The sequence below is a fragment of the Cebus imitator genome, unplaced genomic scaffold (assembly GCF_001604975.1).
Source record: "Cebus imitator isolate Cc_AM_T3 unplaced genomic scaffold, Cebus_imitator-1.0 Scaffold129, whole genome shotgun sequence".
NCBI classification, from domain to species: Eukaryota; Metazoa; Chordata; class Mammalia; order Primates; family Cebidae; genus Cebus; species Cebus imitator.
The window spans coordinates 6,398,239-6,421,180 of NW_016107444.1; the positions used below are offsets into that span (position 1 = coordinate 6,398,239).

The 22,942-nt window shown below is 45.5% G+C and overlaps 1 protein-coding gene across 1 annotated transcript; it reads right to left on the reverse strand.

Annotated features, from left to right (window-relative positions):
• Positions 1 to 1,351: 1,351 nt before the first annotated feature.
• Positions 1,352 to 19,949, reverse strand: LOC108312848. Its single transcript, XM_017541008.1, has 4 exons — positions 19,836 to 19,949; positions 3,770 to 3,904; positions 3,204 to 3,298; positions 1,352 to 1,761 (listed from the first exon to the last, which is right to left on the reverse strand). Exons 1-4 carry the CDS (start codon positions 19,885 to 19,887, stop codon positions 1,684 to 1,686), a joined length of 360 nt encoding a protein of 119 aa, XP_017396497.1. The 5' UTR covers positions 19,888 to 19,949; the 3' UTR covers positions 1,352 to 1,683.
• Positions 19,950 to 22,942: the final 2,993 nt, after the last annotated feature.

Consider the following 22,942-nt stretch of genomic DNA (forward strand, 5'->3'; position numbering starts at 1 on the left):
GCTGTGGAAGTGTTTTACTTCATCCGTTTTTGTTGTTGGGTAGTATTCCACTGCATAAATATAACACAATTTATTTGTCCATTTTCCTCTTGCTGGGCATTTAGATTATTTTGTTTTTCACTATTTTAAATAAAGCTGCTATGAACATTCTTGTTTATGTCTTGGGTATACAGATGGTCCCAACTTACAGTGATTTGACTTTATGATGGGCTTATCAGAGTGTTAACTGCTTCTGACTTACAGTATTTTTGACTTACCACTTGTTTATCGGGACGGAACCCCTTCCTAAGACGAAGAACCGAGGAACATCTGTAGGTATCCAGAATCCTGTGAGCAACTCGTAACTCATGAGGAATGGGAGCCGACAGATTCATTCCAGGACAGATGGTTCTCAGACACGTCTCATAAAGCTTCTTAGAAGATCGTACAGGATCAAGCCACCAGCCAGCCACAGCAGGGGCCAACTGGAGACACGTCTTTGCACGGGCGCTCCCTCTGTCCCTGTCTCACCTCCCCTTTTCCTAACCTTGCTCTTTGAGATTATGTTCCAAAATAAATTATTCAGAGAAATGGAGCTAAAGCTGACCAGTCAGCCAATAGCTGGGTACAGCGCTGACAGGGCTTCTGTGCTACAAACATTTACTGAGAAACCAGCGTTCCCTCGGGGTAGTGGTCGTTCCATTCAGCTGCAGTACAGGAAGGTGGGGGCAGGGATTAGCAGGACATAAGACCAGAAGTGTGCACTGGGGCCCTGTTGATGACTCTTTGCGCCACGCGCAGGCGTTCAGCCTTTATTCCGTAGGTGATGGGAAGCAGTTCCAGTGGTGGGTTTGAGCAGGGAAACAGCAGTACCAGAGCTCTGCTTGGGCGGAGGCCAGGAACGGAAAGTCAGGGCAAGGGGGCCAGGTAGGAGGCTGTGACCTAGGACTTCAGCAGTGGGACTAGAAAGGGGGTGGATATGAACGATATTGCGAAGCAACACTAGAGAGACTTGGCAACTCACAGAGAGAAGCGAAAGATGACCCTGAGGTCTGGAGTCCAGGAAGCTAAGGACGGGGAAGCCACCCACAGAAACAGGCAAGGGCAGGTGTGGAAGGGAAGGTGACTGGTTCATCAGACCGCACAGCCCCTGGCAGCCCCCTCCTCGATCTCGGAAATCCTGTGCACCCCAGGAGACTCCCAGAGGCCCATCTGGGCTCACTGGAGAAAGGTCGGCCACTTCTCCTTTCGTCGCTGGGAGAGGAAGCCTGAACTCACGGCCTGGACTACGGGCTCAGACCAGAATATTTCCAGACTTACGGGCAGTAATGCGGAGCCCAGGAAGGAATGCTTAGGAGACAACACAAATTACTTAGCTAAAGGGATGCTGGGTTTTTATTTTCTACTTTCAAGAAATGTTTGCTATAGTAATTGCAACCATCACAAAGCAATGAATAATACCGTGAGCCAAACATGTTTCATAGCTTGTATCACTGATTCTACGCACATTTAAACGTGTTCATGACAACTGTACATTTCAGTTTTGCTCTGGCTAAACCAATGTGAAAGTATACAGGATGTGAGCTGAGAGACAAGCACCCCTGGCCCAGCAATTCTGGCCTCAGCTGGCCACGCTGGGGACAGATGACCTCTGCTCCATGGATTCTGCTGGCTCGGGGTGGGGAAGGGGCCTCAGGAGAGGAGTCAGGCTTTCTTCTTGATCCCCTCTATGGCCATGGAGAACGGCATTCCTGGGAGGCTGGTTTGGAGAAGCCACTGAACCTAAGAGAGCAGGAAGCGAAGTTCTGTTCCCACCTGTGCTGTGTTTCCAAACCACACTCACCAGGAGCCAGGCCCTCTCCACGCCTGACCTCAACCAATCCTCCCTATGGCCCTATCAGGCAAGCTCTAGGATACACATGAGGAAACTGAGGCTCAGAAAGGCTGAGAAAGTGGCTTGAGGTCACCCAGGCAGTAAGTGGTAGAGCCGGGAGTTGAACTCAAGTCTATCTGACTATCAATCGCACTCTCTTTCCATTGCATTATCTGCTTTTCTTTCTGCCCAAAGCCATAATATGCCAGGATGCGGGCCAAGGCCTCTCCTCCAGTGCTGGGCAGAGGGCTCTGGACAGCTCTTGAAGCCAAGATGTTATCCAGTGTAATGCCTACATGACCTCGGTGAATATCTACCCTGCCAGAACTCTGTTTATCTTTAGGAAACAGGATGCCTGAGATCAGAACTTCTCCTTAGCTGGTGATGAAGCCAGCCAAGACTGTTGGAATCCAAGATGGCGGCTCACTTGACCTCTAACTTCGTTATAATCTAATTTCCATGCTAAATCACACTGCCACTGGCACCGTAACAGCAATCAGCCACCATGACAATGCTAGGGGGGCAAAAACAGAAAAAAACAAATAGGAAGGTGGCACTCTGGCTTTGAAAACGTTTCCACCCAGACCCAGAAAACACAATTCCTCCCTTTGCTTTTTTTATTTTTATTTTTGTAGAGATGAGGGTCTCATTATGTTGACCATGCTGGTCTCGAACTGCTGGTCTCAAGCAATCCTCTCATCCTGGCCTCCCACCGTGCTGGGTTTGTAGGAGTAAGCCATTGGCACCTGGCCACTCCTCCTCTTGCTTTTAATGCTCAGCCCCTTTTCTATATCTGTGACTTCCAGAGTCTCACAAGCAGAAATGTTGATTTGCGAGCCAAGCTCTCACTTCTGAGTTCCATGGCCACCAAATAAAGCCTGCACTGCTTGACACTCACTTTCGGTTTTGCATATTGGCTTCATGGCACCAAACAGGGAAAGACCCCATTTCAGGGGGAGTGGCTTTGTCAGTAACAAGGACACAGAAGGAAAGAAGAGAATGGAGGATGACTTATGGCAGAGGTCAGCAAACTACAGGCTATGGGGCAAATCTGGCCACTGCCTGTTTCTGTACACCTCATAGGCTAAGAATGTTTTCTGTATTTTTAGATGGTAGGAGAAAAACAAAAAAGAATAATGTTTTGTGACATATGAGAAGTATATGAGATTCAAGTTTTAGTGTCCACAGACAGCAATCCTGGCTCCTACCCCTAAACCGATCATTGCAGTGGAGCTCTGCCATAGCTAAGGCCCCTTTCTCCCTCTGGTTCCCTGACTTTGGGGTCTGGAGGCCACAAAGGCAAGGAGCAGGCTGCCATCCACCCCCTCTTGGAGAACTTCCAGGAGCTCACCGTGCTCTGCACCCAGTCTAGATGGCTCCTAGCAGGGCTGGGTGGGTTCTCCATCCTCAGCACCATCTGCAGCCCCATCTTGGTCATCTGAGAAGCTGAGAGAAACACAAGGTGAAAGGTCCTGTCGTCATTTCTGCCTCCCACACCCACTGCTGCTGCCCAACATCCGCAGCGTCTCTCTGCAGATTCCTGTCTCCCCTCAAAAGTCTACCGGCACCAGTCAAGAGACATCCATACTGCAAGAAGAGAGAGCGTTAAGTGGAACCCAGCCACCTCTTTCTCCTCCTCATCTCTACCACAGACAGCGTAACCTCTCTCTGTGGAACCTGGAAAAGTAGCTCAGAGAGGAGTAGCAGACGGCAAGGAATATCAGGAAACAAAGCCAGAAGGAACATGTGGGCACCTTTGACCTGAACTAGGATGCAAGATCTCAGGATTGTCAGGGACCTTAGGAACTATCCAGGGCACGTCCCGGCTTTGGCCTGACATGTAGGCAAAGGGCTCGCCTCTGCCAACCACAGCATCCAGCTTTGCTGTGGGTGGAAACAAGCCTACATATGAGTTACCAGGGTTGCAGAGGACACTGTGGTCTGGGCAGCAGTCTGGTACCACATGGCAGAATTCATCACAGTAGCAACCTCCCCTCTTGCAGTGGTGATCTGTTCCAAGACAGCAAAGGCGCTGGGGTTGGGAGCAGCTGCCTGGAGAAAAAGGAATATTTTTTAAAAATAGATTAAATTAGCCAGGTGTGGTGGTGCATGCCTGTGGTGCATGCCTATAGTCCCAGATACCCAGGGGGCTGAGGTAGGAGGAGCATTTGAGCCCAGAAGTTGGAAGCTGAACTGAGCCATGATCACACCACTGCACTTCAACCTAAGTGACAGAGCAAGACCCTGTCTCAAAAAAAAAAAAAAAAAAAAAAAAAGGAAAGAAGGAAAGAAACAAACAAAGAAAGAAAAGAAAAGGTAGATTTAACAAACAGTGCTTGGACAACTGGATAAGCACATGCAAGAGAATGCATTTGGACCCCTACCTCACACTGTATACAAATATTAACTCAAAATGTACCAAAGACCTAAATGTAACAGCTGAAACTGGCCAGGCATGGTGGCTCACACCTGTAATCTTAATACTTTGAGAGACAAAGACAGGCAGATCACTTGAGGCCAGGAGTTCAAGACCAGCCTGGCCAACATGGTAAAACTCCATCTCTACTAATAATACAAAAATTAGCTGAGTGTGGTGGTGGGCATGATAGTCCCAGCTACTTGAGAGGCTAAGGCAGGAGAATTGCTTGAATCCAGGAGGGGGAGGTTGCAGTGAGCCAAGATTGCACAACTGTACTCCAGCCTGGACAACAGAGCAAGACTCTATTTCAAAAAAATAAAAATAAAGGGGTGGTAGTTGGCAAGGTGGCCAAACAGGAACAGCTACAGCCTGTAGCTCCCAGCGAGATCAACACAGAAGGCAGGTGATTTCTGCATTTCCAGCTGAGGTACCCAGCTCGTCTCATTGGGACTGGTTAGACAGTGGGAGCAGCCCATGGAGGGCAAGCCAAAGCAGGGTGGGGTGTCACCTCACCCCAGAAGTGTAAGAAGTAGGGAACTCCCTCCCCTAGCCAAGGGAAGCCATGAGGGACTGTGCCATGAGGAACAGTGCACTCCAGCCCAGTTACTATGCTTTTACCATGGTCTTTGCCACTCACTAACCAGGAGATTCCCTCAGGTGCATACGCCACCAGTGCCCTGGGTTTCAAGCACAAAACTGGGTGGCCATTTGGGCAGACACTGATCCAGCTGCAGGAGTTTCCTTTCATACCCCAGTGGCGCCTGGAATGCCAGCAAGACAGAACCGTTCACTCCCCTGGAAAGGGGGCTGAAGCCAGGGAGCCAAGCAGTCTAGCTCAGCAATCCCACCCCCACAGAGCCCAGCGAGCTAAGATGCACTGGCTTGAAATCCTCGCTGCCAGCACAGAAGTCTGAAGTCGACCTGGGACACTTGAGTTTGGTGGGGGGAGGGGCATCTGCCATTACTGAAGTGTGAGTAGGTGCTTTTCCCCTCACAGTGTAAACAAAGCCCTGGGAAGTTTGAACTGGGTGGAGTCCACCACAACACCTCAAAGCCATTGTAGCCAGACTGCCTCTCTAGATTCCTTTTTTCTGGGCAGGGCTTCTCTGAAAGAAAGGCAGCAGCCCCAGTCACGGGCTCATAGATAAAATTCCCATCTCCCTGGGACAGAGCACCTGGGAAGGGGCAGGTGTGGACACAGATTCAGCAGACTTAAACATTCCATGACTCTGAAGACAGCAGTGGATCTCCCAGCACAGCACTCAAGCTCTGCTAAGGGATAGACTGCTTCCTCAAGTAGGTCCCTGAGTCCCATGCCTCCTGACTGGGAGACACCTCCCAGCAGGGGTCGACAGACACCTCATACAAGAGAGCTCCAGCTGTCATCTGGTGGGTGGGTCCCCCAGAGGGGGACAAACCTTCCAGAAGAAGGGATAGGCAGCAATCTTTGCTGTTCTGCAGCCTCTGCTGGTGATACCCAGGCAAACAGGGTCTGTAGTGGACCTTCAGCAAACTCCAGCAGACCTGCCGCAGAGAGGCCTGACTGTTAGAAGGAAAACTGACAAACAAAAAGGAATAGCATCAACATCAACAAAAAGGACATCCACACAGAAACCCCATCCAGAGGTCACCAACATCAAAGACAAAGGTAGATAAATCCATGAAGATGTGAAAAAAACAGTGCAAAATGACTGAAAATTCCTAAAACCAGAACAAAGGATCTGCAAAGGATCACAACTCCTCACCAGCAAGGGAACAAAACTGGACGGAGAATGAGTTTTATGAATTGACAGAAGTAGGCCTCAGAAGGTGAGTAATAACAAACTCCTCTGAGCTAAAGGAGCATGGGTTCTAACCCAGTGCGAAAAACCTTGAAAAAAGGTTAGAGGAATTGCTAACCAGAATAACCAGTTTACAGAAGAACATAAATGACCTGATGGAGCTGCAAAACCCAGAACAAGAACTTCATGAAGCACACAAAAGTATCAATAGGTAAAGAGATCAAGTGGGAGAAAGGATTTCAGAGATTGGGGATCAGCTTGATGAAATAAAGCATGAAGACAAGATTAGAGAAAAAAGAGGGAAAAGGAATGAACAAAGCCTTGAAGAAATATGGGACTATGTGAAAAGACCAAACCTACGTTTGATTGGTATATCTGAAAGTGATGGGAGAATGGAAACCAGCTGGAAAACGTCCTTCAGGACATTATCCAGGAGAACTTCCCCAACCTAGCAAGACAGGCCAACATTCAAATTCAGGAAATACAGAGAACACCACAAAGATACTCTTTGAGAAGAGCAACCCGAAGATACATAATTGTCAGATTCACCAGGTTTGAAATGAAGGAAAAATTGCTAAGGGCAGCCAGAGAGAAATGTTGGGTTGCCCACAAAGGGAAGCCCATCAGACTGACAGTGGATCTCTTGGCAGAAACCCTACAAGCCAGAAAAGAGTGGGGGCCAATGTTCAACATTCTTAACGAAAATAATTTTCAACCCAGAATTTCATATCCAGCCAAACTAAGCTTCATAAGCAACAGAGAAATAAAATTATTTATGGACAAGCAAATGCCAAGAGATTTTGTCACCACCAGTCCTGCCTTACAAGAGCTTCTGAAGGAAGCACTAAACATGGAAAGGAAAAACTGTTACCAGCTGCTGCAAAAACATATCAAATTGCAAAGACCAATGACACTATGAAAAAACTGCATCAACTAACAAGCAAAATAACCAAGTATCATCATAATGATAGGATCAAATTCACACATAACAATATTAACCTTAAATGTAAATGGGCTAAATGCCCCAATTAAAAGACACAGACTGGCAAATTGGATAAAGAGTCAAGACCCATCGGTGTGCTGTATTCAGGAGACCCATCCCACCTGCAAAGACACACATAAGCTCAAAATAAAGGGATGAAGGAAAATTTACCAAGCAAATGGAAAGGAAAAAAAAAGCAAGGGTTGCAATTCTAGTCTCTGATAAAACAGACTTTAAACCAACAAAGATCAAAAAAGACAAAGAAGGCCATTACATAATGGTAAAGGGATCAATGCAACAAGGAGAGCTAACCATCCTAAATATATATGTACCCAATATAGGAGCACCCAGATTCATAAAGCAAGTTCTTAGAGACTTACAAAGAGACTTAGACTCCCACACAATAATAGTGGGACACTTTAACACCCCACTGTCAATATTAGACAGATTAATGAGACAGAAAATTAACAAGGATACTCAGGACTTGAACTCAGCTCTGGACCAAGTGGACCTAATAGATATTTGCAAAACTCTCCACCCCAAATCAACAAAATATACATTTTTCTCAGTACATCACACTTATTCTACACTTGACCACATAATTGGAAGTAAAACACTCCTCAGCAAATGCAAAAGGATGGAAATCATAACAAACAGTCTCTCAGACCACAGTGCAATCAAGTTAGAACTCAGGATTAAGAAACTCACCCAAAACTGCACAACTACATGGAAACTGAACAACCTGCTCCTGAAGACTACTGGGTAAATAACAAAATTAAGGCAGAAATAAATAAGTTCTTTGAAACCAAATGAGAACAAAGATACAATGTACCAGAATCTCTGGGACACAGCCGAAGCAGTGTTTAGAGGGAAATTTGTAGCACTAAATGCCGACAGGAGAAAGCAAGAAAGATCTCAAATGAACACTCTAACATTGCAATTAAAAGAACTGGAGAAGCAAGAGCAACCCAATTCAAAAGCTAACAGAAAACCAGAAATAACAAAGATCAGAGCAGAACTGAAGGAGATAGAGATACGAAAAGCCCTTCCAAAAAAATCAATAAATCCAGGAGCTGGTTTTTTTTTTTTTTTTGAAAAGATTAACAAAAAGTAGACCACTAGCCAGACTAATAAAGAAGAAAAGAGAGAAGAATCAAATAGACACAATAAAAAAAATGATAAAGGGGATATCACCACTGATCCCACAGAAATACAAACATCAGAGAATACTATAAACACTTCTACACAAATAAACCAGAAAATCTAGAAAAAAATGGATAAATTCCTCGACACATACACCTTCCCAAGACTAAACCAGGAAGAAGTCAAATCCCTGAATAGATAAATAATAAGTTCTGAAATTGAGGCAGTAATTAATAGCCTACCAACCAAAAAGAGCCCAGGACCAGGTAGATTCACAGCCAAATTCTAGCAGAGGTACAAAGAGGAGTTGGTATCATTCCTTCTGAAACTGCACCAAACAATAGAAAAAGAGGGAATCCTCCCTAACTCATTTTATGAGGCCAGCATCATCCTGATACTAAAACCTGGCAGAGACTCACACAAAAAAAGAAGATTTCAGGCCAATGTTCCTGATGAACATCAATGCGAAAATCCTCAATAAAATACTGGCAAACCCAATCCAGTGGCACATCAAAAAGCTTATCCACCACAATCAAGTTGGCCTCATCCCTGGGATGCAAGGTTGGTTCAACATATGCAAATCAATAAATGTGATCCATTACATAAACAGAACCAATGACAAAGCCACATGATTATCTCAATAGATGCAGAAAAGGACTTCGATAAAATTAAACACTCCTTCATGCTAAAAACTCTCAACAAATTAAGTATTGATAGAACATATCTCAAAATAGTGAGAGCAATTTATGACAAACCCACAGCCAATATCATACTGAATGGGCAAGAGCTGGAAACATTCCCTTTGAAAACTGGCACAAGACAAGGATGCCCTCTCTGACCACTTCTATTCAACATAGTATTGGAAGTTCTGGCCAGGGCAATCAGGCAAGAGAAAGAAAGAAATAAAGCATATTCAAATAGGAAAAGGGGAAGTCAAACTGTCTCTGTTTGCAGATGACATGACTGTATATTTAGAAAACTCCATCACCTCAGCACAAAATCTCAAGTCATCAATAATAGACAAATGGAGAGCCAAATCATGAGTCAGCAATTGCTACAAAGAGAATAAAATACCTAGGAATACCACTTACAAGGGACGTAAGGACCTCTTCAAGGAGAACTACAAACCACTACTCAAGAAAATAATAGAGGACACTAGCGAATGGGAAAATCTTCCATGCTCATGGATAAGAAAAATCAATATTGTGAAAAAGGCCACACTGCCCAAAATAATGTAAAGATTCAATGCTGTCATCATCGAGCTATCATTGACTGTCTTCACAGAATTAGAAAAATACTACTTTGTATTTTATGTGGAACCAAAAAAGACCCTGAATAGCCAAGACAATCCCAAGCAAAAAGAACAAAGCAGGAGACATCACTCTACCTGACTTCAAACTATACTACAAGGCTACAGTGACCAAAACAACATGGTACTGATACCAAAACAGATATACAGACCAGTGGAACGGAACAGAGGCCTCAAAAATAACGCCACATTTACAACCATCTGATCTTTGACAAACCTGACAAAAGCAAGTAATGGGGAAAGGATTCCCTATTTAATAAACGGTGTTGGGAAAACTGGCTAGCCATATGCAGAAAACTGAAACTGAACCCCTTCCTTACACCTTATACAAAAATTAACTCAAAGACTTAAACATAAGACCTAAAACCACAAAAAGACCTAAAACCATAAAAACCCTAAAAGAAAACTTAGGCAATACCATTCAGGAAATAGGCATTGACAAAGACTTCATGACTAAAACACCAAAAGCATTGGCAACAAAATCCAAAATTGACAAATGGGATCTAATTAAAGTCAAGAGCTTCTGTACAGCAAAAGAAACTATCATCGGAGTGAACAGGCAACCTACAGAATGGGAGAAAATTTTTGCAATCTATCCATCTGACAAAGGGATAATATCCAGAATCTACAAAGAACTTACATTTACAAGAAAAAAACAAAGGCCAGGCACAGTGGCTCGTGCCTGTAATCCCAGCATTTTGGGAGGCCAAGGTGGGTGGATTACAAAGTCAGGAGTTTGAGACCAGCCTGGCCAATATGGGGAAACCCCATCTCTACTAAGAACACAAAGATTAGCCGGGAGTGGTGGTGGGCACCTGTAGTCTCAGCTACTTGGGAGGCTAAGGTCGAAGAATCTCTTGAACCCAGGAGGCAGAGATTGCAGTGAGCTGAGGTTGCACCATTGCACTCAGCCTGGGTGACAAAGCAAGACTGTCTCAAAAAAAAAAAAATCAAAAAGTGGACAATGGATATAACACAATTCTCAAAAGAAGGCATTTATGCGGCCAATAAACATATGAAAAAAAGGTCATCACCACTACTCATTAGAGAAATGCATATCAAAACCACAGTGAGATACTTTCTCACGTCAGTTAGAATGGCGATGATTAAAAAGTCAGGAAACAACAGATGCTGGAGAGGATGTGGAGAAATAGGAACACTTTTACAGCGTTGGTGGCAGTGTAAGTTAAATTAGTTCAACCATTGTGGAAGACAGTGTGGCGATTCCTCAAGGATGTACAACTAGAAATACAATTTGACCCATCAATCCTTTACTGGGTATATATTCATAGGATAATAAATCATTCTATTATAAAGACACGTGCACATGTATGTTTACTGCAGCACTCTTCACAATAGCCAAAACTTGGAACCATCCCAAATGCCCATCAATGATAGAGTGGATAAAGAAAATGTGGTCTATATACACCATGAAATACTATGCAGCCATAAAAAAGGATGAGTTCATGTCCTTTGCAGGAACATGGATGAGTCTGGAAACCATCATTCTCAGCAAACTAACACAGGAACAGAAAACCAAACACTGCATGTTCTCACTCATAAGTGGGTGTTGAACAATGAGAACACATGGACACAGGGAGGGGAGCATCACACACTGGGGCCTGTTGGGGAGTGGGGGGCTAGGGGAGAGGTAGCATTAGGAGAAATACCTGATGTAGATGACAGGTTGATGGGTGCAGCAAACCACCATGGCAGGTGAATACCTATGTAACAAGCATGCACATTCTGCACATGTAGCCCAGAACTTAAAGTATAATAAAGTAGTACTAATAACTAAAATTAAAATTAAGTCAACCAAATTTAAAACTAGACAAAGGATTTAAATAGGCATTTCTCCAGAGAAGATATACAAGTGGCCAGTAAGCATGAAAGATGCTCACCATCCTTAATCACAAGGAAATGCAAATCCAAACCACAGTGAGATGCCACCTCACATCCGCTAGGATGGCTAAGATGAAAAATGAAATACAAGTGTTGATGAGGATGTGAGAAACTGGAACCCTCATACACTACTGGTGGGACTGCAAAATGGTACAGCCACCTTGAAAAACCACTTGGGGAGGCGAGGTGGCAGCAGGAAAGAACAAAAAAGGAGAGGAAAACAAAGAAAAACAATTTGACCGTTTCTCAGAATGTTAAACACAGAGTTGCCACAGGACCCAACAGCCCTACTTCTGAGCATATATTTAGGAAAATTTGAAACACATGTTCACAGGAAACCCTATAAATGAATGTTTGTAGCAGTGTTATTCGTAATAGCCAAATAGCAGAAACAATTCAAATGTACAACTGATGAATTGATAAAATCTGGTATATCCATGCAATGGAATATTATTCAGCCATAAAAAGGAATGAAGTACAGATCCATGCTACAGCAACAATGAAACTTGAAAACATGCTAAGTGACAGAGCCACTCACAAAAGGCCATGTATTGTATTATTTCATTTATATGAAATGTTTAGAATAGACAAATCCACCAAGATAGAAAGTATATTAGCAGTTGCCAGCGGCTGGTGAGACGTGGGGAACAGGAGTGCCTGCTCATTGGCACCGTTTATTTGGGGAGTGACAAACATGTTCTGAAATTAGACAGAGGTGGTTGGGTGTGGTGGCTCACACCTGTTATCCCAGCATTTTGGGAGGCCGAGGCAGTTGGATCATTTGAGGTCAGGAGTTCTAGAGTAGTCTAGCCAACGTGGCAAAACCCTGTCTCTACCAAAAAGTACCAAAAATAAATAAATAAAATAAAATAAGACAGCAGTGATGGTTGCCAACTAAAAGCCACTGAATTGTACACATAGTGAATTGTACAAAAGGGTAAATTTTACAGTATGTGAATTATCTCTCAATAAAGCTGTTATTAAGAGGAAGGTCTCCAGGAGCCCAATTTACAAACCAGTTCTGCCAGCTCTACCCCCAGCCATTTCCCCAAATCACTTAGCTCAGTTGTGATCTGGTCTTGGTCATTCCCACCAAGATAAGGGGGTGCATCTTCTTTAAGAGTCGAGGCTGCTGCGTAGTGGCTCACGCTGGTAATCCCAGCATTTTGGAAGGTCGAGGTGAGTGGATCACAAGGTCAGGAGTTCAAGACCAGCCTGGCCAACATGGTGAAACCTTGTCTTTACTAAAAATACAAAAATTACCCAGGCATGGTGGCAGGCGCCTGTAATCCCAGCTACTTCGAAGGCTGAGGCAAGAAAATTGCTTGAACCCGGCGGTAGAGGCTGCAGTGAGCTGAGATAGCGCCACTGCACTCTAGCCTGGGCAACAGAGTAAGACTTCGTCTCAAAAAAGAAAGAGTCAGGGCATGGGGCAAGCAAGGTGTTGGCAGGAGGGACTATGGCCCCGTTACCTGGCAGGTCTATGCCTCCGGTGAGAAGAGGTCCCAGCGGTTCTCACCCCAGTACCCTCAATGCTGTTCTCCAATTACTTTACCTTGACCTTCCAAATTGCTTCCTATTAGGTTAACACCTGACTGTTTAGGGCTACACTGGAGGGCTTTGTTTAGAGATAAACTCGAAGGCCTTTCAAAGTTGACAAGATCAACAGGGAACAGGCCTCTAATCCCTGTGGGCCTGGGTGTGGCTGAGCCAGTCTGTTGTGGAAACAGGGCCAGCAGGTGTCTGGTGGAAGGGCAGCAGTGGTCTGGGAGGTCAAGGCTGACAGTGAGGATGGGCTGGCGGGGACCACAGCCTCTGAGTCTGGCCTGGCTCCTGCCTCCTGTTGGGCTCGGGAGCCTCCTGCAAGTGACCACCTTCCCTTCTCATGCTGTCCCTCTTCCCCAGATCCTGGTCCTGTATCAGGTTGTCACCGAGACCAGGGACCGACCAGAAAGGGCTGAAGCAGAAACAGAGCCCCAGGAACCATCAGACTAAGCTTGCAAACCATTTGTGAGTCTGAGAGCAATTCAGTGGTCATAACCAACATTTATTTTAACAGGATGACACTGAATGAAATAGAATAGGTAGACCCACATACGCTGCATGTAAAAGTAGATGGAGTTCTTTCTGAAGTTTTTGTTGGTTTTTACGTACATGGATGCACTTACTGGGTAAAAGTATAACATGTATTTATTAATATGAATTGGGGCCAGAAGCATGTGAAAGCCACTGATTACGTAGACAAAGGAGAGCCCTTTGCCCGTGGTCATGCTTTAGTTGTTGACACAGCTGGCAGGCAAACCAGCAATCCTGACTTCTCCCTGCTTTCCCACCACATTATGCTCAGGGTCTTCACTCAAAAAGCCTCTTCTTGCACGTGCTACCGAGCTCTGCTGCTCTCTAAACACCCTACCTTCTCCTGCCTCGGAGCCTTTGCTCCAGCTCTTCCCTCTGCTTGGAAGGCTCTTCCCTCCCGTATCCATTAGAAGAAAATATTCTTGGCCAGGCGCAGTGGCTCACACCTGTAATCCCAGCACTTTGGGAGGCTAAGGTGGGCGGATCACCTGAAGTTGGGAGTTCGAGATCAGCCCGACCAACATGGAGAAACTCCATCTCTAGTAAAAGTACAAAATTAGCCACACGTGATGGTGCATGCCTGTAATCCCAGCTACTTGGGAGGCTGAGGCAGGAGAATCGCTTGAACCCGGTAGGCAGAGGTTGCAGTGAGCCGAGATTGCGTCACTGCACTCCAGCCTGGGCAACAAGCGCGAAACTGCATCTCAAACAAAACAAAACAAAACAAAAAATAGAAGAAAATATTCTTACACTTCAAGGCAGCATTTAAACCCAGCTTCCCCCAGGGTGCTGAGGAGCTAGCTCATTGTTATGAAAATGATAAATAAAGTATCAAATGTTTATCCAACCTTCACATCCAAGCCAAATAGTGGACAGGGGAAATATCTTCATGATAGAGAAACTTCAGCCAGTAAGTGCAGAAGGAACAGCAGAAAAGCACAACTTGGCAACCCCTAATGAAAATGGATCCAAGCACAAATCACGAGTGGACAGAACGTGTACAACGGGTGCAGTATCTGGAGAACCAAGCTTAACACCAGACGCAGCAGGAAGTGCCCACCCACGGATTCTTCCTTCCAAAGAAGTCTCCAGCCCGGATCTCTTCTCAGCTACCAGATTTCAGGAAAGACAGGGGCAGAGGGACATCCACGACGATTCAATCCACCAGCCAGAAGGTAGGCTACGCTGCAGGACACAGTACCTGATTTGTTCCGCAATTAAATGACGTGAAAGAGGCGGCGCTGATCTAGGTACAGATTTAAAGACATTAAGAATATACCAGTTAAATGTGTGTATCTTGTTTGGATTTTGACTTGAATAAGGCAGCTGTAAAAAGGCTTCTTTTCTTCCTTCCTTTCTTTCTCTTTTTCTTTCTTTCCTTCTTTCTCTTCTTCTTTCTTTTCTTTCTTTCTTTTTTCTTTTTCTTTCTTTCTCTTTCTTTTTTTCCTTCCTCCTTCCTTCCTCTCTTCCTTCTTTATTTTATTTTTTTGAGACACGGTCTGCCTCGGTTGAGCAGATCGCACTGCAGCGGTACAGTCATGGTTTGCTGCATCCTCAACCTCTGGGGCTCAAGCAATTTTCCCACTTCAGCCTTCTGAATAGCTGGGAGTACAGGTGCGCACCAACACACTTGGCTAATTAGAAAAAAAACTGTAGAGACTGAGTCTTGCTACTGTACGCAGGGTCTCAAACTCCTGAGCTCAGGTGATCCTCCCGCCTTGACCTCCCAAAGTGCTGGGACTACAGGCATCAGCCACCACACCCAGCCTTTTTTTTCTTTTTCTCTTCTACTTTGCAGCAGAAAAAAAAGATATTTTTGACAAGTGGGGGAAATATGAACACTCATAGGCATTAAACAATAGTAAGTGGTTGTTTTATTTGTTTGTTTTTTGTTCTAGAGACGGACTCTCACTCTGTTGCCCAGGCTGGAGTGCAGTGGCACGATCTTGGCTCACTGCAACATCCACCTCCCAGGTTCAAGTGATTCTCCCGCCTCAGCCTCCTGACTAGCTGGGATTACGGGCACCTGCCACCATGCCCAGCTAATTCTTGTATTTTTGGGAGAGATGGGGAATTCACCACGTTGGCCAGGCCGGTCTCAAACCCCTGGCTCCAGGTGATCTGTCCACCCCAGCCTCCCAAAGTGTTGGGATTACAGTGCAGCCATATTTGTTTTAGCTCTGATAAGGTTTTGTGGTTATATTTTTAAAATATGGGGGATAAGAGCTTGAGCTGGGCACGGTGGCTCACACCTGTAATCCCAGCACTTTGGGAGGCCAAGGCAGGCGGATCACCTGAGGTCCGGAGTTGGAGATTGGCCTGGGCAACATGGTGAAACCCCGTCTCTACTAAAAATACAAAAAGTTAGCTGGGTGTGGTGGCGCGCGCCTGTAATCCCAGCTATTTGGGAGGCTGAGGCAGGAGAATCGCTTGAACTCGGGAGGCGAAGGTTGCAGTGAGCCAAGACTGCGCCATTGCACTTCAACAAGAGCGAAGCTCCATCTCAAAAACAAAGAGCTTGAACACAATGCTGGCAATTTTGAAGCTGGCCAGCTGGTACCTGGGCTCATTATTCTGTTCGCTCTACTTTTGTGTGTGTTTGACGTTTTCCGTAATAAATAGTTTTTAAAAATAAATTCAGTCCATTCTGAATTCCTACATCCTCCCAGCTGAGATCAATCTTTTATTCTCACCCTAAAAGCTACGATTTCAAATGCTCATTGCATGCCTCCCTGTCTGCCTCACTGTTTCAGCTTTCTCTCTGTAAGTAAGGTCTGTCTTCCCTACCTGCTTCTTAAAGGCAGGAAACGTGTCTGTATTTCTCATAACAACAATGCCAAATAATTTTTATTTAATTGAATACAAAAGATCTGGGTTGGCCAGGCGCGGTGGCTCATGCCTGTAATCCCAGCACTTTGGGAGGCCAAAGCAGGCAAATCACGACGTCAGGAGATCGAGATCATCCTGGCTAACGCTGTGAAACCCCATCTCTACTAAAAGTACAAAAAAATTAGCCGGGCCTGGTGGGCTAATCCCCGCTTAGGCAAGAGAGTTGCTTGAACCCGGGAGGCAGAAGTTGCCGTGAGCCGAGATCACGCCGCCGCACTCCAGCCTGGGCGACAGAGACTCTGTCTCAAAAAACAAAAAAGCTCTGAATTGAACTTTAGGCTCATACCTGAACCTGCACAGTATCCACGGCCCGGGAGAGAAGTACAGTTATGAACAGTCCTGACTGGTACCACCAAAAAATGATGGCTCACACCTGTAATCCCTGCACTCTGGGAGGCTGAGGTGGGAGGATCACCTGAGTTCAGGAGTTTGACACCATCCTGGCCAACATGGTGAAACCCCATCTCTACAAAAAAAAATTAGCCAGGTGTGGTGGTGTGCACCGGTAGTCCCAGCAACTTGGGAGGCTGAGGCAGGAGAATTGCTTGAACCCGGGAGGTGGAGGTTGTAGTGAGCCAAGATTTCACCACTGCACTCCAGGCTGGGCAAAAAGGTAGGACTCTGTTTCAAAAAAAAATTTAATTTTAAAAATGTAAAAGAAAAAATTAATTCAAGGACATGAGAAGAAAAAAGAAAAGAAAAGAAATTATAGCACATTAAGGGAAAAGAAGTTCATTCCCACAATGACCAAGCACCAATTCACTGACTCACTGGCTCATGCATGCATTCATTTTATTCCATCGAGTGAATAAAATGGTGTCATGGTGGATCATGCGGTCACATTGTGCTGTCCCACTCCATCCCCCAGAAGAACACCCGATAGGTCCTCAGTCTAGTGAGCAGAATGCCCTCATACTGTCTGGGAAATGCCGTGCCACAGGCAGGAGGAGAGAGCCACGGAGTTAGAGCAGGGACAGCAAGTCCATCAGCAGATGCATTCCTGGGGAGGTGACACCTCTGGTGACTCCTTTAGGACCATCCCAGTCTTCAGACCCTGAGGCTCACAGAAGTGCCAAGCTGTGAGACCTGCAACAGGCCCAGACAGGGCTGGACGAAGAGCCCACAGCTAATTTGGTGCCTCTCCAGAGTCGTGCTCTTTATCTTTTTTGAGACAGGGTCTCTCTCTGTCACCAGGCTGGAGTACAGTGGCACGATCTCAGCTCACTGCAACCTCTGCCTCCCGGGTTCAAGGGATTCTCCTGCCTCAGCCTCCTGAGTAGCTGAGACTACAGGTGCGTGCCACCACACATGGCTAATTTTTTGCATTTTTCTTTTTTAGTGGAGATGGGGTTTCACTGTGTTAGCCAGGATGGTCTTGATCTCCTGACCTCGTGATCCGCCCACTTCAGCCACCCAAAGTGCTGGGATTACAGGCATGAGCCACCGCGCCCAGCCCAGAGTAGTACTCTTTAAATGTGTTTGAGAATTTGGTAGAGCAGAAGGTGAGGGCTGTTGGGGAAGATGAGGGAGGGGTACATCGGGCAGCCTCTTCCAGTCCTCCACGGCCCCAGTGAGCCTGCTCCAGCCCCAAACCTGCAAACCCCACTAAGCAAAACTGAAGTCCTCACTTACCCAAAAGTTCTTTTGACAAAGCAATTGAATAACATGTCTGTTGCTACTTAGCACACCCCTCACGGCTCCCACCCCAACAAGAAGTACAGTCTTTTTTCCCCCCCAGACGGAATCTCCCTCTGTCGCCCAGGCTGGAGTGCAGTGGTGAGATATTGGCTCACCGCAACCTCCACCTCCCAGGTTCAAGTGATTCTCCTGCCTCAGCCTCCTGAGTAGCTGGGACTACCGGCGTGCACCACCACATCCGGCTAATTTTTATATTTTTAATAGAGATGGGGTTTCACCATGTTGGCCAGGCTGGTCTTGAACTCCTGACCTCATGACCTGCCCACCTCAGCCTCTCAAAGTGCTGGGATTACAGATGTGAGCCACCTCACCCGGCCAAGAAGTATACTCTTGCACCACATAATGATGATTAGACCAATGAGGGACCATGTATTTGACGGTGGTCCCGTGAGATTATAATAGGGCATATACAGAAACCCAGTAGATGCCACTTGATACCGGCATTGTGGGTCAAGTAGGGGAAATGACTGATACTCAGTAATGGGACATTTTCTGGGACACTTGGCTTTTCATGTGGAAAACATACATATAAATAAAAATATATATTATCTACGTTTATGTAAACTATTTCATTGCTGTGTGAACTCTATGGTGTTCGTACAACAATGAAACCATCTGATGATGCATTTCTTAGAATGAATCTCCATTATCATTATTACTTGACTATGTTCCTTTCAGTGACATCTAGTTATCTCCCAAGAGAGCTCTGGTGGCTCACGCCTGTAATCCAGAACTTTGGGAGGCTGAGGTGGGCAGATCACCTGAAGTCAGGAGTTCAAGACCAGCCTGGCCAACACGGTGAAACCCCATCTCTATTCAAAATGCCAAAAATTAGCCAGGCATGGCGCTGCACACCTGTAATCCCAGCTACCCGGGAGGTGAGACAGGAGAATTGCTTGAATGCAGAAGGCGGAGGTTGCAGTGAACCGAGATCACGCCACGACACTCCAGCCTGGTGGACAGAGCAAGACCCTGTTTCAAAAGAAAGAAAAAAAGAGAAGTTCAGGCCGGGCGCGGTGGCTCAAGCCTGTAATCCCAGCACTGTGGGAGGCCGAGGCGGGTGGATCACGAGGTCAAGAGATCGAGACCATCCTGGTCAACATGGTGAAACCCCGTCTGTACTAAAACTACAAAAAATTAGCTGGGCATGGTGGCACGTGCCTGTAATCCCAGCTACTCAGGAGGCTGAGGCAGGAGAATTGCCTGAACCCGGGAGGCGGATGTTGCGGTGAGCCGAGATCGCGCCATTGCACTCCAGCCTGGGTAACAAGAGCGAAACTCTGTCTCAAAAAAAAAAAAAAAAAAAAAAGAGAGAAGTTCTAGTAAATGCAACGTAATTCACCCTGTTGTATTTCCAGGGATGTTTTAATAAACCCGATGGACTGGTGCCTGGCAACCGCCCAGTGAATCTGCCTATTAATCTGGATCTGGGTTCTTCATACCTACCTTCCCTCCTGTCCCGCCCACCCCAGCTGCCCACGGTGCCCATGTTGCCATCTATCTGAGGGAGCTTCCTCTGCCTCCACAACCAAAACAGGCCCTTCCAAGCTAATGACCCAAAGACATCTTACAGATATGAAGCTGGATACACAAAGAAGCCACATCAAGCATACAGTCGGTACTTAATAAGGGTCTGAATACATGAATTATTTGATTAATGAATTAATGAATGCTAGACCACAGGAGGTGGGTCTCGTCAGAGACAGAAGGGATTGATTGAATGACTGAGAGACCAGAGGTGGGGGTCTCCTTGACCTCTAGCACAGATCAGCCTAGCTCCTCACCTGTCTTCACCCCAGGGCTCAGCCACAGCAGGAGGAGAAGCCCCAGCCACATGACAGCAGGCAGGAGCGGAGACAGCAGTGTTGCAGGGCCCAAGACCCAGTCTTTAAATATCCGCCCATCCCAGCCAACCCACCTGGTTCCTCCCCAGCTGGTGGGAACCAGCTAACACCTGGGCAGTCACTGACAGGAGGGACGCAGGTGTCCCAGCTACTTGGAATAGCTCACTTAAGCAGGGATAATTTTCACGTCTTGGAAACTCCAGTCTCCCAGGGAAGAATCTGAAAAATCAGAGTGACAGGGCCACAGAGCTCACAGGAACTTTGGAGATTATCTAATTTTTTTTTTTTTTTTTTTGAGACAGAGTCTTGCGCTGTCAACCAGGCTGGAAAGCAGTGGTACGATCTCAGCTCACTGCAACCTCTGCCTTCTGGGTTCGAGGGATCATCCTGCCTCAGGCTCCCCAGTAGCTGGGATTACAGTCCAACAAAGGACTAGTATCTAGAAGACATTTTTTTAAAGTGTCAAAATTAAAGAGTAACAAAACAAAACGATCCAATTAGAACATGAGCAAAAGATACAACGCAACATTTCACTGAAAAAGATATATAGATGGCAAATAAGCACATGAAAAGATGTTTGATTTCATGAGGGAAATGCCCATTTAAACCATAAGATATCACTACACGTTAGAATCACCAAACTATAGCAGAGCACTGTGACTCATGCCTGTGATCCAAGCACTTTGGGAGGCCAGGGCAGGCAGATCACATAAGGTCAGGAGTTCAAGACCAGCCTGACCAACATGGTGAAACCTGGTCTCTACTAAAAATACCAAATTAGCCTGGTGTACAAAAGCACAGCACACATGATTATGTACAGTATATAATACTTGATAATAAATATGTTACTGGTTTATGTCTTTACTATACTATACTTTTGATCAATATTTTAGAGTATACTCCTTCTATCTATAAAACAAATTCAGTGAAGTAGCGGGCCCTTCAGAAAGTATTTTAGAAGACGGCATTGCTATCAGAGGTGATGACAGCACCATGTGTGCCATTGCCCCTGAAGACCTTCCAGAGAGACAAAACGCGGAGATGGAAGACAGTGACGTTGGTGATCCTGACCCTGTGCAGATCTAGGCTAATGTGTGTGCTTGTGTCTTAGTTTTGAACAAAAAAGATTGAAAAGTTAAAATACTAAGTTTATAAAGTTAAAAACTTACAGTAAACTAAGGTTAACTTATTGATGAGAAAAACTGTGCTTATAAATGTAATATAGCTAAGTGTGCAATGTTTGGAAGCCTACAGTAGTGTACCGTAATGTCCTAGGACTTCTCAGTCACTCACTACCCACCCACTGACTCTCCCAGTGTGACTTCCAGTTCTGCAAGCTCCATTCATGGTAAGTGCCCAATACAAGTGTAACATTCTTAAAAATCTTTTATGGCACATATATAGTTTTTAGACAGTCTCTCTGTCACCCAGGCTGGAGTACAATGGTGTGCTCTCAGCTCACTGCAACCACTGCCTCGTGGGTTCAAGTGATCCTCCTGCCTCAGCTTCCTGAGTAGCTGGGATTACGGGTGCACACCACCACACCCAGCTACTTTTTTGTATTTTTAGTATAGACCAGGTTTCACTGTGTTGGTCAGGCTGGTCTCTAACTCCTGACCTCAAGTGATTTGCCTGCCTCAGCCTCCCGAAGTGCTGAGATTACAGGCATGAACCACCATGCTTGGCCCCGTATAATATTTTTTTAAGACAGGGTCTCACTCTGTCACCCAGGCTGGAGTGCAGTGGCACAATCACAGCTCACTGCAGCCCCGACTTGCCCAGACTCAAATGATCCTCCCGTTCAGCCTCTCAAGTAACTAGGACCTCAGGCACATGCCACCAGGCCTGGCTAATTTTCTGTAGAGATGGGATTTCGCCATGTTGCCCAGGTTGTTCATGACTTCCTGGCCTCAAGTGATCCGCCTGCCTTGGCCTCCCAAAGTGCTGGGGTTGCACGTATGGGCCGCTGCACCCAGCCCTATACCATATGTTTACTGCACCTTTTCTGGGTTTAGGTACACAAATACCATTGTCACAGTCGTCTACAGTCCTCAGTACAGTAACCGGCTGCACAGTTTGTAGCTGGGAGCCAGCCACAGGCTGTGGCACAGGGCCGGCTTGTGTAGTGGACCGTCTCATCTAGGTTTGTTTGTAAGTACACTCTGTGATGTTCACACAATGATGAAATCACCTGACACATTTCTCAGAATGGATTCCCATTGTTAAGCAGTGCATGATTCTATTTTCTCCCAGTCTGTAGCTTGTCTTTTAATTTTTTATTTTAATTTTTTTGAGACAGTCTTGCTCTGCTGCCCATGCGGGAATACCGTGACATGATCTCAGCTCACCACCACATTTGCCTCCCAGCTTCAAGAGATTCTTGTGCTTCAGCCTCCTGAGTAGCTGGGATTACAGGCTTATGCCACCGGGCCTGGCTAATTTTTGTATTTTTGGTAAAGATAGGGCTTTGCCATGTTGTCCAGGCTAGTCTTGAACTCCTGGCCTCAAGTGATCTCCCCACCTTGGCCTCCCAAAGTGCTGGGATTACAGGCATGAGCCAATGGTCCCCACCTTTTCATATTTTAAACAGGGTATTTTACAGGAAGAAGTTTATATTTCAATGAAGTCCAATTTATCGATTTTTCCGTTTATGGGTGGCAATTTTGTTGTCAAAGCTAGTAACTCTTTGGCTAGCTATAAATCCTGAGATTTTCTCCTATGTTGTCTCTAAAAGTTTTATAATTTTAAGTTTTCCACTTAAGTCTGTGACCCATTTTGAATTAATGTTTATATAAGTTTAAGACTTGCATTAAGGCTCATTTTTTTGCCTATAACTATCCAATTGCCCCAACACTATTTGTTGAAAATAGATTTCTCAAGGATCTAGAAATAGAAATACCATTTGACCCAGCAATCCCATTACCAGCAATCTGGGTATAAAACCAAAGGATTATAAATCATTCTATTATAAAGACACAAAGACTTGGAACCAACTGAAATGCTCATCAATGAAAGACTGGATAAAGAAAATGTGGCACACATACAAC

Excerpts from the sequence above, each read along its gene's own strand:
- LOC108312848 (XM_017541008.1), bottom strand. The coding sequence starts at position 19,887 with ATGTGGCTGGGGCTTCTCCTCCTGCTGTGGCTGAGCCCTGGGGTGAAG. Across the intron at positions 3,299-3,769 it reads CAGTGTCCTCTGCAACCCTG|CTTCTCAGATGACCAAGATG; the intron begins GTAACTCATATG and ends TGTTTCTCTCAG. Across the intron at positions 1,762-3,203 it reads TAGACTGGGTGCAGAGCACG|GTTCAGTGGCTTCTCCAAAC; the intron begins GTGAGCTCCTGG and ends CTGCTCTCTTAG.